Below are 16,523 nucleotides of genomic sequence, written 5' to 3' on the forward strand. Positions count from 1 at the left end.
GCTGATTAGAGCCACCTGATTGGCTCTTCGGCACCACGTGACTACACAGCGTGCACGCGGACCGCCTTCAGCAGCCGTGTGCACTACACACTACAGTTAAAGGGGTTGTCCCGCGAAAGCAAGTGGGTCTATACACTTCTGTATGGCCATATTAATGCACTTTGTAATGTACATTGTGCAATAATTATGAGCCATACAGAAGTTATCAGAAGTTATTCACTTACCTGTTCCGTTGCTGGCGTCCTCGTCTCCATGGTGCCGTCTAATTTTCAGCGTCTAATCGCCAGATTAGACGCGCTTGCGCAGTCCAGGTCTTCTGCTTTTCTCAATGGGGCCGCTCGTGCCGGAGAGCAGCTCCTGGTAGCTCCGCCCCGTCACGTGCCGATTCCAGCCAATCAGGAGGCTGGAATCGGCAATGGACCGCACAGAAGAGCGGCGGTCCACGGAGGGAGAAGATCCCGGCGGCCATCTTCAGCAGGTAAGTAAGAAGTCACCGGAGCGCGGGGATTCAGGTAAGCACTGTGTGGTTTTTATTTTTAATCAGTGCATCGGGTATGTCTCGCGCCGAACGGGGGGGCTGTTGGAAAAAAAAAAAAACCCGTTTCGGCGCGGGACAACCCCTTTAAGTAGCACGGGGTTAGGGTTACCTAAACCTAACCCTAACCCTAAACCTATACCTAACCCTAACCACTAACACTAACCTTATACCTAACCCTGAGGGTGCGTTCACACGAGCGCATAAACGACGGGCAGGGTGCGGGCAGACGAGCGTAGGCGTATTTACGTTCGCACGAGCGCAACGTATAATCGCCCGAGCGATCGTTTTTCACCGATCACGACCAGAGCTAGAAAGCGTATTTTCGTTTGTTCCTACTTTGCAAACGGTCTTTTCAGCGATCGAATATGCGTTGGCGCGTATTTCGGTCGCATATGTTCCGTTTTTTTTCGAATTGCCGTTTTTACGCGCCGTAAAATCGCCCATGTGAACGAATACATTCAAAACCATTGCCTCAGATGGTCACGTATATACGTTTGGTCGCAAAAACGCGCCGTTTATGCGCTCGTCTGCCCGCACCCTCAGGGTGCATTCACACAAACGTATATCGGCTCGGTTTTCACGCCAAGCCGATATACGTTGTCCTCATGTGCAGGGTGGGAGGATGGAAGAGCCCAGGAGCAGGAACGGAGCTCCCGCCCCCTCTCCGCCCCTCTGCACTATTTGCAATGGGGAGAGGCGGGACAGGGGCGCGGCTAAATCCCGGCCCTGAGCCCCGCCTCCTCTCATTGCAAATAGTGCAGAGGGGCGGAGAGGAGGCAGAGAGCAGCACGGGGTTAAACCCTAACCCCGTGCTGCTTAACTGTAGTGTGTAGTGCACACGGCTGCTGAAGGCAATCCGCGTGCACGCTATGTAGTCACGTGGTGCCGAAGAGCCAATCAGGTGGCTCTAATCAGCAGCGGTGCTTAAGTGCGGCAGAAAACAGAAATATGCTTCGCGAATACGGACACCAAGGAGGAGTCCAGCGTGCACTGACGTCATGCATGTACGCGGATCCTCCAGCCAACGAGGAGACACGTTTGCAGTGACGTCATGACGCAAGCGGTGCCTCCTTTTACCAATGAGAGTGAGCGCTTTCCATTTTGAATCGTAGTTTGGCAGCGAAACATGGAGAAGGCTGAGAGCCCGGGAAATACCGAGGTAATGGGGCCGCGCAGCCCTCCCGGTGTTACTAAGGGCGCGGCAGCGTCCATGCCTGTCTGCCCGCCGTGCACAAGGTGCGCACCGTCTGAAGGCAGTGTCCTCTCCCCACCTTCACACGGTCCGCCCGCACGGAGCAGAACACAAGTGCGTCTAATAAACACATGGCTGTTAGCTTCACATGGGGACTCGTGTGCTGCGGGAAGTCAGAGCAGTTAGATGGAGTAATTCACACGGGTGACGCGGGGAGAAAGCAACAGTTGCTCTTCTCTATGGCGGGGCAGGAATCCCTCGTTCTTCTCTATGGGGGACAACATCCCATTGCCTTCCATGACACTTCATGCATCATAAGCCAAAGGAGGGGCTCACTTATAACCAGTAGGCTGGGGGAGGGGATCTGGTTATTGGGGCCATATTGGTCCTAGTTCTCAGGCACGCTCCTAGGAGTGCAGGATACTTCTTTGGTTTCATTCTGTCGCTTGCATATCCTGGGGCCATGTTTTGGTCGAAGGGTCCCTGAAATCCATGCTGCTCTCCTCTTATCAGCGGCTGCCACAAGCCTAGTAGCAGACTACCTGAGCGTCCATGTTACTGGGAGCTGGGGAGTGGCAGCTGCACACTCCCTATGTCTGGCATACAGGTGTCCACACCAGGTGAGTCCTGAGACTCTGAGCTTCTTTCTGCATTCCGTTTCTTGGACTAATATCACACTAGGCTTTGTGAATGCACCGTAAACGTGTACTTATATGTGCTGGGGAAGAGCGATCCTTAATTGGATCTAGTGCGTCAAGTTTATCGTACTTTGTTAAAGTTGTCTGACATGGAGATTAAATTATACCCTAAAGGCCCATTTACACGCAACGATTATTGCTCAAAATTCATTCAAACGACCCCAAATGAGCAATAGATGTTACGTGTAAACGCTGCCATTGTGCACTTGTCTGAACCTCATTTATCACCTGCCCTGTGGATAGCTAATAAATGTCTGTCCCGCCCTTAGGCCGCCTGCACGCGAGCCGATTTTAATTGCAGAATCCGTGACTGGCACCCGTGCGCACAATCCGCAGTAATATGCACCCATAAGAAAACATGGGCTTCCGCAGCTCTGGGCACACATGAGGATTTGCTTTGCAGTTTCTGCTAGCGGAAATGAAATGGCATCATGCTTGGTTTTAGCGCAGATTCTGTGCTGATGGGCTCAGTTGATCTCTACGGACGCATTTGATCCACAGTTGCATTGTGGATGCTTTGTGGGTTTTCAGGTGGACACATCAGGTTGTTTGGGGACCAAGCAGGGAGGCGGGGAAAGGCTGAGCTTGGGCTCGCGATATACCGTGCATCCGCGTGGAAAAACTCCTGAATCCTCTTCCATCCACAAACATTTTAAATGTATTTCCACGTCATATATCCGCTTGTGGAATCCTTAAGCTACTTTTTTCTCTTAAATATAGTCATGCTCATGGAAGAAATTTTTAGCTGCTCTTTCTGAGCCTTAGGAGAGTCAAGTGATGAATCAGAGCTAACAGTGTTAACCTGTGAAGGGACTATTAACGCCTTAATGACCAAGCACCATTGTTTAACCACTCCTGCCTCCTCCGTTCCTGGGTACATAGCGCTCAATAGTCCTAGCAGACCCTTATCAGCTCTGACGGTGCATATTGTCACTACATAAGGATGTTTTCCCCTCTAACTAGAGCTCCTATGGATGCTGCAGCTACAGTGGGAAAGAGTCCATATGAATGTCCCCCAGTGGTCTTGTAGGATGTCATGGAGGACGTAGATGGTGGAAAAAAATAGTTCCATAAATAAGAAAAAATTACAGAATAAAAAAAAAAGCATACAAAAGAAAATGACTCAAAGCGGACGCCAAACAAAAGCGTCGCTGTATGCGCCCTGTAATTCGAAACCAAACATATTCTATATCAAAATGTCCGAAACAAAATGAGCTCCTAGCTTTGTGTCTTCAGGAAAATTGATCAGTTTCCCCTCAATTCCCTCCTCCAGATCATTTATAAAAATGTTGAACACTACTGGGCCTAGGACAGAGCCTTGTGGTACCCCACTGGATACATTCTTCCACTTGGATGTGCAGCCATTGATGACCACTAGAGATGAGCGAACGTACTCGTTTCAAGTAATTACTCAATCGAGCGCCGCGATTTTCGAGTACTTCAGTACTCGGGTGAAAAGATTCGGGGGCGGGGGGTAGCAGGGGGGAACCCTCTCCCCCCCCACTCCCCGCTGCAACCCCCCACTCACCCACGGCGCCCCCGAATCTTTTCGCCCGAGTACAGAAGTACTCGAAAATCGCGGTATTCGGGCGAAAAAGGGGCGTGGCCGAGTAGGTTCGCTCATCTCTAGTGACCACTCTTAGATGGATTCACAACTGGCTGAATGATCTACTCAAACAGTTGCCTTGTCAATCCCATATTTGGTTGGTGGAGGTAAAGTTAAAGAATGATCTAACACACCAAAGTTGACAAGCACACAATACAACTCCAGTACGGTAGAATCTGACCTAGAAAGCTATGCAGACGAAGCCTCTGCTTATGATGGTCTTCCGATCTCCAGATCCGTCATCAGGAAGATAATCAACAAAGCCTGGGACCCAGTCCTGAAAGATCTTTCTGACATCAAACTAGACATGCACCAAATTGGACATAGAATCCTTAGAAACAGTACAAGCATCTATTCTAAAGTTCAACACCTCCATCACTAAAGCGGTTTTCCTCTCATCAGAATCACATCTCAAATTTATATAAGCTAATTGAAGATTAAGACAATTGGGGGAGATGGAACAACTTTTGTACATGAGGAATTCCAGAAACTGCTCTTAAGACCCATCCCATCCACTCAAATACAAATTTTTATAGTAACCTTGGGCCAGACACCAGCTTAGACCGAAGCCCGAGGCTAGGGAATCACCCAGGGATTTAATTTGCCACTTCTTCAACTTTGAATCCAAGAAATGCATTATTAAACAAATCCACAAGGATTTGAGGGATATAACGCCTTCCTTTTTCAAGATCTGACTCCCATATTGCTTCAAAAAAAGCAGAAGACACTTAAACCTTGACTGGCCCTGAGCAAATAATACACAATACATTTCTGTATTGCTTTCTCAGTTTGCTCTCACAAGGACCTTCTGTATATTTATGACTACCTGAGCATTCAACTCCCTGGAAATCCCTCATTGGGAGCCATTATGTCATTTAGATGCATTGCCTCAAGTTCCCATCCGTCCTGCCTGGCAAAAATCACGTCAGTCAAAATCTCCCAAGAAATAAACAATTAGGTAAAATCACCCCCAAGTAGATAATTAGAGATAGGAGTCACAACAGCCTATTTAAGGTCACCTGAAGGGATCGTTGTTTTGGCTACAAGACTCTCAAGGATTATTTTCCCATATGATTACTATCTTTCAGTTCTCTTGAACATTACCTTACCTAATTTTACGTTTTCCTCTTTTCCAAGCTTCGGATGGGTAAAGTATTGATATGTATCCTCTTGCCTTATGCTACGTTTAGACTAAACGATTATCGTTCAGAAAATCACTCAAGCAAGCGAGTCAGCGACTGAATGATGAACGAGAATCACGCACTTGTTGGTCGTTCAGTTTCGGCTAACATAAATCATTGTTGGCTTCTCATTTCGTTTAAACACTAATCGTTCAGTGGTTCACATAAGCATGTGAAGCACTGAACGATAAGTGAACGAGAAGGTCTAACCAGGCTGCCTAAGAGTGAATGGGCTGGTGATGACGTCACCGGCTCGTTCTCTTGGGCAAACGAGAATTGTTTGGTGTAAAAGAGCATAAAATAACCCTTTTGGTCTCATGTTAGACTTTTCTTACCACCAGGGCTGCTCCTGGTTGAAGCAAGCCCCACAAGTTCTTTTTTGAGCATTAACCCTTTCCAATCCAATTTTTTTGCCACCCGCATTTTCCCCAGCTCCTATTTATTTTGGGTGGGAAAGAGGTTGGTGGATTACTTGACAACATAGAAAACCACACAAATGAATTAACCTGATGATTTTGTTAGCAATTTTAGAGAAATTAAAATGTTTTTATTTATTTTGACTTATTATTCTATTGCCGGGGGATACACGGCAGCAGAGCTTGGGAGAAAGAACACCCGGCATTCTGAGTAAAGAACCCAGCGCTAATCAATGCTGTTTCCAGCTCACGAAGTTATTGCCGCATGCCCACTGTCAGGTTGGAATCTCACAGCAGGATGCACCCCTTGCCATGGCATTGACTTATTACTTACCCGTCTGGTGTCTTCTCCTCCGCTCTGCAATGTGCTGGCTGCCGTGCATGCGCAGATCGGAGCTGGCGCATCAGCGATGACGTTTCTGTGAGAGCCTTTGCGAGGTTCACCCAGTAATGGAGCATGCCGTGACTTGTTTACTGTTTGGATTTTCACGCCGTCAGATTGCAGCTATCAGCATAAACGAATGCAGTCCTATGACAGCGTGCCACAGCGGAAATTCTGCAGTAATAATCGCTGCAGAATTTCCGTCCGTGGGTAATAGGCTTAAAGCTGGGTTCACACAGGGCGGATTTGCCGCAAAATTTCCTGCCAGAATTTCACTGGAGCAAATCCGCCTGCGGACGCTAATACCAAGATTAGCCAGCCATGTGGACGAGATTTGTCGCTGCGGTGCGGATTCCCGGGACGCAGCATGTCAATTCTCTTTTTTTTTCTCTCTTCAATTTCAGTCGTGGCCTCGCTTCTCTCTATAGGAGAGCCAGCCGCAATGGAAAAGCATGTGGCGAAGCCGCTCTGAAACCCGCGCCTAAGTGTTTTGAAGCTGTGTTTATCCCGTGGACATCTCGCTTTTTTTCACTGTGGTAAACCGACCCGTGGTAACCCAGCAAAAATGTGCCGGGTAGCCTCTGGTGGTACTGTGTATTTTGTCTCTACCGAACTGTGGTTGGAGGCAAGGGGTTGTTCTGCTGCAGTCATATGGAACGCCCCCAGCTGGCTATTGGTCCCTGACTCCCAGATCATTCCGCCCCACCTCCCCGCTGCTGTCAGTTTTCCTGCTTTGCGGTCTGGACACCCCCTCTTCCCCGGTCATCTCACTTACCTGCTGCTGTCACTTTCTCTGCTACTTCTTCTTAGCGGCTACCTTCCTTGTGAGCTACACTGCTTGCCTCTTTATAACCATACAGGTTATGTGTCGTATCTAGAGATGGGAAGGCCTAGAAGAAAAATTGGGAAAAAACAGTTTTTTTTCCAAAGCCATTTTTATGTCTCATAGTTTGAATACAACGACATATATATTTTTATTTATAATTGGAATTCTACACACTTTTTTTTTTTTTTTTCAATTTTTCCGAAAGAGAGAAAAAAAAACTGGATTTGGAAGAAAAAAAAAATCCTCCCAGTTTTTTTTCCAGGCCTTCCCTTCTCTTCTTGTACCACATTATTTACACATTTCTTACAATGGATGATGTATTTACACTTGTTCTTCTCTTCTTTCCTATAGACTCCTGGCCCTGCAGTTGACCAAGACCCGGATTTTGTAGCCGGACTTGACAGACATCAAAAGAACTTTCAAACAATATTACTAGAAATTGTTAAAAAGGTTAGAAAGAAATCTATTCCTTTTTTTTAATCTTTTTCTCCGAATCAAAAACAGTATATTGGGCTTAAAGATGTATTCCAGAACTTGAACTTTTTCTATTGTTGACTGATAGGGAGTTTGCGCTCGGATCCCAGACGATCTGCTGATTCCTGGCGTCTCTGTGGTCAGAGGAGGAAACAAAGTGCAGAGTGTAACACATCGTCCTCGATTGGTATTGCGGTGAAGCTCCTGTTAGATTCAATGAGAGCTATGCCTGCAATATCAACTCGCATTGCTGCGTTATGGTCAGCGTTTTTGGCTTCCTCTGCTGACCATAGCGACATCGGCATCGAGAATCAGCTGATCGGCTGGGATCTGAGTGGCAGGTCCCCGCTAGTTATCTATTGCTTACCTATCGGTCATCAATAAAAAAAAATCGTAGCAAAGTTCTGGAATACCTCTTTAAAGCTAGCGTACCTCAGTGTAAAGCTTCTGACTTGTTCCTGAGGTGTACTAGAAATTGTCCTTGGTAGAGCTTCCTCAGCAGCTGTTCTGCCCAGCATGCAGTTCTGTTTCAGGGGCAGGAGGGTATGACTTCTCAAGCTGTCTTAAACTCTGCTATTGGGCCGTCTGCACAGGACTGCTGGGTGCCGTCACATTCAGCTAGTAAGGCTCTGTGTGCTCCTGTCTATCTTCATTAGATATATAGTAGAAATGGCAGCACGTTTCCTCACGAATAAAGTAAAACCTAATTGTTCAGCGTATTACTAGACTCTTTTGAGCATATGGCAAGCTTTTGGATCCTCTATTTTCTCTTTAGGGGAGGGTTCTGGGACATAACGTTTTTTAAAAGGCTTTTAAATGAGAAAAGAAATTGAATACTCTCCTATCCTGGCGGCTTTGCAACCAGTGCTTACTGCATGAACCAGGAAGAAGCGTCAGGCAGTCACGTGCACATTCACAGGCTTCAGCGGTGATTCTTCAATCGTCACTGAAGTCTGTGAGTGGCTGTGCAATCATGTGCAAAATAAACAGCACTTGACTGCCTGCTGATTCTTCCGGCTTTCACGTGGCGAGCCCTGGGGCTGCAGCGCTGGACGTTGAACCATTGCGATGAGTGTACAATTTCCTTTCATTTTATAAGCGCTTTTATCTTTTTAATTTTTTTTTGTCCTGGAAAACCCCTTTAATTTGTATGAAAAAGCTTTTTGGGGAGGCAATTTTTTATCACTTTAAGGCCTCATGTCCACAAGCACGCATGAATTCCGTATGAAGAATCCCGCACAGAATATGCCTGGGGCTGGCGATCTTGCGTACCTGTCCGTGTTTTGAAGTTTCGTATTGTGGATGTGCGCGGAAATGTCGGCTGGCGCACACATGCAGTACAGATTTTTTTTTTCAAACTTTTGCTTTTCCCACAGAATCTGTGACTTATCCGCAGTGTCAATTGCGGATGGGCTGCCGATTGGACGGCTTCCATTGACTTCAATGGGGGCCGTCTGTGTGGGAACACCGTAAAATGGTGCGTGCTGCAATTTCTTATCCACGAGTGCAAACTGCAATTGGTTTCCGCTCGTGTTCTTAAAAAATAATTTTCCATAGCATGCTAGGGAGGGTTATTGCTGCGGAATCCAGAGCAGAACGCCCACTTTGGATCTTACAGCAAAAATCCGCCCCTGGACATGAGGCCTAATACATGTATTTTAGGCTGACAATCATATTTGCAATACAGTTTGATTAAAAATGTTGCGTAGTTCGTCTTCTGCATCTTTTACATATCACTGGGTTCCTTTTAAGATGAGCAAAGTTCTTGGTCCAATCTAATGACCAGTAATTGACTATCGTTTGTATTGGCGCTTTTATCGTTTTCTTTCATGTGGGACAAAAATTGGCTTATGAGGATGAACGATCCATTGTAGGATTGTTGGTCCTCCTAGGCAAGATGTACAACTCCATGTTTACATGAGATAACTTAGCGACAGTCATTATTACTCTTGCAGAAACGTAACGATCAGCCAACAAACCCCTGCTGGTCTACTACTGGCGGTCTATCTTGAAGATAGGCCATCAATAGTTTACAACTGGATAACCCTTTAAAGGGGTTGTCTGATTACCAGATACATTTCTGCAATTGCTCCAACTGTCTTAAAATAACAAACGGAGCAGTACTTACCCGTCTTTTGCGGCAGGAATTCAGCCAGGCTCAGACTGGCCCAGCAGGGTGCCCGTGAATCCTCTAGTGGGCCATTCAGCCTTGTGTGCATACCCTCAAGCATCTATTATCCCAACACTTCTTTTTTTTTTTTTCTGACTATCCTCACCATGCAAGGTAAAGAAGGAATTAGGCCAGTATCACGAGACCGGATTGGAATTGCAGATGATTCATGGTAAAACGCAGACATTGTAAGGCATTCATTTTCGAATTTTCCTTCACACTCATGAGTACGAAGAAAAATCACAGCATTCTCTATTTTAACGTGAATTCCGCATGGACGGCCTCCTTTGACAACAGTGGAGGCAAGCGACCTGCATCCCATACATAATTAACATTCGGTATGGGCTGCGGTTACCCGTGACATCCCTTAGCGACGGCACAGGAAATACAAACCAACATAACCCTCCCGTACTGCTCATGACCGCCTGCGAGCCTCTACAGTTATCCGCAATACAGTTGCAGAATCCACCCGGTTGTGTGAGCCCGGCCTAAAATTGGCTGTACACGGCTGGATTTGGAATGCAGAATTCACAATGGTCACCCACGCAGAACGATCTGTGGCATTCCGCATCCATTAGCAAAAATAGACCATTCACATGTCCGCTCACATCAGCAGACAGCGATTGCGATTTTGGCTTGTGGAAAAACAAATCACAGTATGTTCTGTTTTTGCACAGATTCCTCGCAGACAGCTTCCATTGAAGTCAATGAGAGCCGTCTGACTTTCAGCCCTAATGCAATTAACATTGCGGAAAGTTCATGGGAGAAACGCAGTTTAAAAAAAATCTGTACAATGTCCGGCGGTACAGAAAGAGAACAAAAAAAGACCTGTATGCGGGCTCGCTGGCAGGACACAGGGTCAGATTCTGCTGTGGAATCCGACCCTGTCGTGTGCGGCCGGACTTGCTTTGATACAGCAGACTTTTATGGACGCAGCGATTCCCAATGTTTTTTTATTTTTATTTTATTTAGATTCTTTTGTTATTAATATGGCAAAAGATGGGGGTAGATTAAACCTTTATTACCTCTTTTTAAGTCCCGTATAGCGCAGAGTGCTAGGTCGGCAGAAATGCAGAGTTGCGGGTACAATCCCCACATGGTATGCGGCTCAAGGTTATCTCAGCCTTTAATCCTTCTGATTCTGAGGTGGGTAAAATGAGTACCCAGCTTGCTGGGGGGTAAAGAGATTACTGGGGAAGGCGATGGCAAACCACCCTGCAAAAACAATCTGTCAAGAAAACGTTACAATGTGACGTCACCCTAGAAGTCGGTCATGACTTGGTGCTTGCACCAGGGGACTTTACCTTAGTTTATTTATTTATTTATTTATTTTTTTTCAACAATAGTTTTTATTGAGTTTTCAGTATTACATTTAAAGACAACAGTATTAATAATTGATTGTACATCATGTTACAATATGTTGGCTACCAGCCTTTTATCAATGTGTTTGTCATTTTTTTATTTTTTGCTAAAAAAAAAAAAAAAATCAGATGTTAACATCCGTTGCATTTTCATTGTTGTCGAGAAAGAGATTCCTCAAGAGTAAACAACGGCCTGGCCAGGGCCAATTCATCATGTAGGTAGGAAAGAATTGATGTAGGGAAGATTAGGGGGGGAGGGGGGTTCTCTCTCAGGGTCCACATCTCAAGGGGCGGAGACCTTAGTATGCTGGCTTTAGATTAACAGGTTCAACCCCCGGTGTGTGAAAGGTGTAGTTTATACAGGGAGTCCAGATGCTAATGAATTTATCCCTTTTATCCTCTATTATCGAAGTGAGTTTTTCATTTATGAGATAATTTATTCGGCTTTTAACTTCGCAAAAATTCAGAGTAGCTTTACACCAGGAGTGAGCGATAGTTTGTTTTGTAACTAGGAAAATAAATGAAATTAATTTTCTGGAATTTGGGGAAATATTCTTAATTTTTTTATTCAGTAGAGACTCCCATGGATTTTTGCGTAGGTTGTGGAACGTTACTGAGTAGATTAAAGAATATGTCCTAATCCATAGTCGCTTGACCCTTGGGCAGGACCACCATATATGGAGCATATCACCAGGGGACGAGCAACCCCGGAAGCAGTTCTTTGAATAGCCGGGGACCGCATGAGCAATTCGGGTGGGGACTAGATACCATCGTAGAAGGACTTTGTATGAGGTTTCCAGCATTAGTATATTGCAGGCCCCACTGTTGGTAGAACTCCATATCTGAGACCACTCCTCCTCGCTCAGAACCTCCCCTAGATCCTGCTCCCATTTAGTTACATAAGGTAATTGTATGCGGAAATAGGTATGAACTAGGTTCGAGTAAATTTGGGAAATGAGGCTTTTTGCTTGTGGGTATTTTAGGCAGTATGTTTCAAAGGGGGTGAGGGAGTACGGAGGTTTTGTGTTGTTCAGTTGGGAAGTTGACCAATTTTTTTAATTGTAGGTAGCGGAATATTTCTGTGGATGGTAAGTACTTATTCTTTTGTAGAGTAGGAAACGTCGCCACACCCTCTTTTGAAAGTAAATGGTGTAGTTTGGTGATACCTCTATTTGTCCAGTTTTGGAAAGCTAGGGGGGAAATCTTGGCCTGGTGGAAATAGAGGGTTACGTAGGATTGGCAGGAGTGGTAAGTGAGGAGAAATCAGGTTTCCTGAATTTTTAATGGAGTCCCAAACTTTAAGGGAATGTTTTATGATGGCGTTAGATATGCTGGGTCTATAAGTCGGGGGGGATCCATAGTAAAGAATCTAATGTGAGGGGATGAATTTCCATGGCCTCTATGGAGAGCCAAAGGGGGGCATTTATAGTGGAGTTTAGGGAGGCTAATTGGGCCACCTGGGCCGCCTGGTAATATTTTGTTATATGTGGAGTTCCCAGACCTCCTTGCTTTCTATGCCTATGTAGAGTAGAACGTGATACCCTGGGGATTGAGTTATTCCAGATGAAGCGTAAGGACATCTGTTGAAGTGTTTTCAAGAGGTGCCCCGGAACCTGTACCGGAAGAGCTCGAAAGAAATAAAGGAGCTTGTAAGGAACGACATCTTCAGGGAGTTCACCCTTCTTATCCATGATATGTGGTATTGGTTCCAGCTTTCTAGTAATAGGCGTATTTTGCGGAGGAGTGGTATATAGTTTTGTGTGTACAGTCGGTCGTAGGAGTTAGTCAGGTGCACTCCCAGGTAGTCCAGCGACTCCCCCATCCATTGGAGTGAGAAGTTAGATTTCAGTTGAGAGAGTGTGCTTGAGGGCATGGTGAGGTTAAAGTCTTTTGATTTTGCTTAATTGATTTTTTTAAGCCGGAGATCGACCCAAACCTGGACAGTTCCGCCAAAAGATTAGGGATTGTAATGTGGGGGGATGATATTATGGCAAGGATGTCGTCTGCAAACATACTAATTTTATGATGTACTCCGGCCAGTTCAATTCCTCTTATGTCGGGGTTGCTGCGGATTTTTATGGCTAGTGGCTCTAAAGCTAAAATGAAAAGGAGTGGGGAAAGTGGACAGCCCTGCCTCGTGCCCCTCCTGGATAGTGAAATTAGCAGAGCAAAAGCCTTTGTAGCGGACAAAGGCTTTAGGATAATTATAAAGAATTCATAGCCAAGATAAGAATTCTGTAGGGAACTTCTAAGACTGAGAACAGGTCTGACCAGCTCAGGGTGTCAAAAGCTTTGTAGACATCCAGGGAAAGTAACATTGCCGGGATGCCCCTAGTTTGGCAGATATGTGTCAGGTGTGTTATCCTACGGATACTATCTGGGGCTTGGCGGCCAGGGACAAAGCCTACCTGGTCTTTTCCTATAATGGATGGTAGGATTGTATTCAGTCTTGTGGCTAGGATCTTTGTGAGGAGTTTTATGTCGAAATTTAAGGATATAGGCCGGTAATTTTGTTTGTCTAATGGGTCTCTATCTGGTTTGGGGATCATGGATATTGCTGCCCATAGTGAGGTTTGTCGTACTTGTTGGCCTTCTCGCATTGCGTTAAAATAATTTGCTAAGTGGGTGTGAAGAAACGGAGAGAATTTTTTGTAGTATGTGGCCGTGAAGCCGTCTGGTCCCGGGCGTTTGTTTACTTTTAATGTTTTTATCGCATCTTTTACCTCTTCTGGGGTGATTTTTGCAGCTAAATGTTCTAAGAATGTCTCTGGGAGAGTGGGGAATGTAGTTTCTCTTAGATATGTATGTACTTGTTCTGTTGGTGTGTTTTGTGGTTGGGAGTATAACTTAGACAAGAATTGTTTAAGTTCAGTTATTCTGGTCAATGGATTTGCCGTAATTGCACCATGCTTTGTGCGAAGTCGTACAAAAGGGCTAATTATAGGGATTGCGCGTAGTCCTCAAGCTAGTGGGGTTGATGGTTTGTTTAAAATATAGTATCGTTGTCGGGACCAGCGTATTTTTCGTTCAACTATATCCGTGATACATAAATCTAGTTCTGTCCTAGCTTGCATGAGCTCTCTAACATTATCTCGTGAAGGGTGTTTTTTAGCGACTTCTTTTAATTGCAGTACTTTTTTCTCTAGATCTGATTGTCTTTGTAAATATTCTCGCTTTACTCGTGATGATATTTGGATCAATATGCCCCGAAGTACAACCTTGTGGGCTTCCCATAGGGAGATAAAGGGTGTAACGGAGGGGCTGTTGAGGCTAAAATATTCCTCAAGTTGAGGCATTATTGAGGTCAATATGTCAGGATGTGCTAGTAATGAGTCGTTAATAGTCCAAGAGGTGTTAGTGGGCTTCGACATTAAGGAATCACATGTAATTGATACTGGGCTATGGTCTGACCAGGGAACCGAAAGAATTTTGGAGTGCGATATTTGTGGTAGAAATGAAGCTGGTACTAATATGTGATCAATTCTTCTGTATAAAGAGTGTGGGGCAGAGTAATGTGTGAAATCTTTACCAGTGGGATTAACTTCCCGCCAGGAAGCCACAAGGTGGTATTGTAAAATAAGCTTTTTGAAGTTGTGAGAAATGGAGTGTTGTGGGTTTATATGGGATGTCGGGAGAGTTACTGCGTTTCTGTCCAGGTTTGGGTCTAATATACAGTTGGAATCTCCGCACAAAATTACTGTACCAATTTTATTGGCTTCTACTGTTTCCAGTAGTCTTGTAAAAAAGTTGACCTGACCGGAGTTTGGGGCATAGTATGCTACTATGGTGATTGGGACATCTTGGATAACTCCTGTCAGAATTAGGGATAGGCCTTCGGGGTCCGATATAGTGGAGGTGTGAGTGAAAGGGACAGAGCGACCAAAACAGATCGTCACTCCTTTTGTTTTAGATGGTCCAGTAGACGAAAAGAAGATAGGGTAATGAGGAGAAAGATACCGCGGGGAGGAGTGGTCCGAGAAGTGGGTCTCTTGCAGGCACACTATATCAGCATGAATGCTTTTATAATAGCGGAAAGCTTTGGATCGTTTGCTGGGGGAGTTGAATCCCTGCACGTTGTGTGAGATTATTTTTAAATCCATGGGAGGGTATTTGTGGGGCTATTATAATTGGAGAATATTCTGATGTCTATTTCCCGAGAGAGAGAGAAGGGGGGTGGGGGATGTGGGAGGTGAAGGGCAAGGGGGAGAAGGAAAAAGAGGCCAACATTGTGAAATAACATTGTACATTTGACAATGAACTTGTCTGCGAAAAGCTGCTTATGTAAACTTAGCAGCAACTACTGTCAGAAACGGCACACCTTGTAGGTGCCAGAGAGGAACTGTAAATAACAATACAATTAAGAGAATTCTGGTAAGGAGACTTCCTGTGGGGGGGAAGGGTATAGAAAAGGGGGGAGGGAGGAGGGAGACTTTGGTAGAGGGCCGACAAGGGGGGGGGGGGGGGAAGAGAGAGTAAAAGAAAGGGAATAATAATAATAAAAAAAACCATATGTCTATATTTACTTATTTACATGCACAAACCTATACATACCTACATAGGAGAATAAGGGGAAAAGAGGGAAAAGAAAGAAAACAAACAAAAAATGTGTATATATATATATATATATATATATATATATATATATATATATATATATATATATATATATATATATATATATATATATATATATATATATATATATATATATATATATGAATATATACATACATGAATATATACATACATAGATAGGAGAAAAGGGGTAAGAGAAATAAGGCGGAGGGGGAAAAAAAGGGGGGGGTTTATAAAGGTTCAAGTTAACTACTACATTTCTTTACTTGTGTTGAATGTGTGGTCCAAAGGAGGCTGACGTCAAAATCCCCTCAACCCTCAGGTAGTGGATCTGCTGTCACCTCTGGAGGGCATAAGTCCTTCTATATAGTTCGGAAAACAAGAGGGGCAGCTGTAAAAGTAATGTTAAGTCTCGTGGGGTTGTGGTTTGGACTATGCGGGTTTTCTACTTGTCCCAAGTATTAATGTCTGGTTTTAGTAGAAGGAGAAAAAGTATGTCAGGCCCAATATAGCAACAAGTAGGGATATCAGATAAACCCTCGTCCGTGGATGATGTCCTAGTCCTGCCGGTAGGTCTTGTTGCGATGGAAAGGTTAGGCCTGTCCTCTTTCTCTCTTCCTCTCATCGGCCGCATAACGGTTTGTCAGGGGGTCCAAAAAGACGTCAAACATTTTAAGGGTAAATGTTTTAAGAGGAGATTCTTGGGGCTAAAAGTAGTGCTTCCTGCTCAAAGGCAGGTCTGTGTTAACGCTCATGGCTCTTTATCATTCTCGTCGGATCTCCTGGTGATCTAGTAGGTTGCGAGTTATTTGGGGAGTCTTGGACTGGCTGTTGGAATTGCAAGTCTTCGAAGCAGTGTCTCGCTCCTTCTGTGGATAAGACAGTGTGGGATTTATCTTGAAAAGTGAAGGTTAAGCGAAATGGAAACCCCCCACCTATATTGAATTCTTTTTTTGTTGAAGAATCTCCAAGTAGGGTTTGAGGGCTCTCCTTTTTGCCAGTGTCGAGGGAGCCAGGTCTGGGAAAATTTGGTAGTCGTGACCCTGGAAGTTTAGTTTGTGCCGATCGAGCTGCTCGGAGAATTTGTTCTTTTGTACGATGGTA

The 16,523-nt window shown here is 44.9% G+C and overlaps 1 protein-coding gene across 1 annotated transcript in view; it reads left to right on the forward strand.

Annotated features, from left to right (window-relative positions):
• The first annotated feature begins 1,625 nt into the window (after positions 1 to 1,625).
• LOC136581723 (uncharacterized) overlaps positions 1,626 to 16,523 on the forward strand; it is a 63,180-nt gene continuing 48,282 nt past the window's right edge. Inside the window, exons 1-2 of the mRNA XM_066582347.1 lie at positions 1,626 to 1,697; positions 7,191 to 7,289. Coding sequence (XP_066438444.1) covers positions 1,665 to 1,697; positions 7,191 to 7,289 — 132 coding nt within the window. The 5' untranslated portion in view covers positions 1,626 to 1,664. The remainder of the gene's footprint in view (positions 1,698 to 7,190; positions 7,290 to 16,523) is intronic.

The sequence above is a fragment of the Eleutherodactylus coqui genome, chromosome 11 (genome assembly GCF_035609145.1).
Source record: "Eleutherodactylus coqui strain aEleCoq1 chromosome 11, aEleCoq1.hap1, whole genome shotgun sequence".
NCBI classification, from domain to species: domain Eukaryota; kingdom Metazoa; phylum Chordata; class Amphibia; order Anura; family Eleutherodactylidae; genus Eleutherodactylus; species Eleutherodactylus coqui.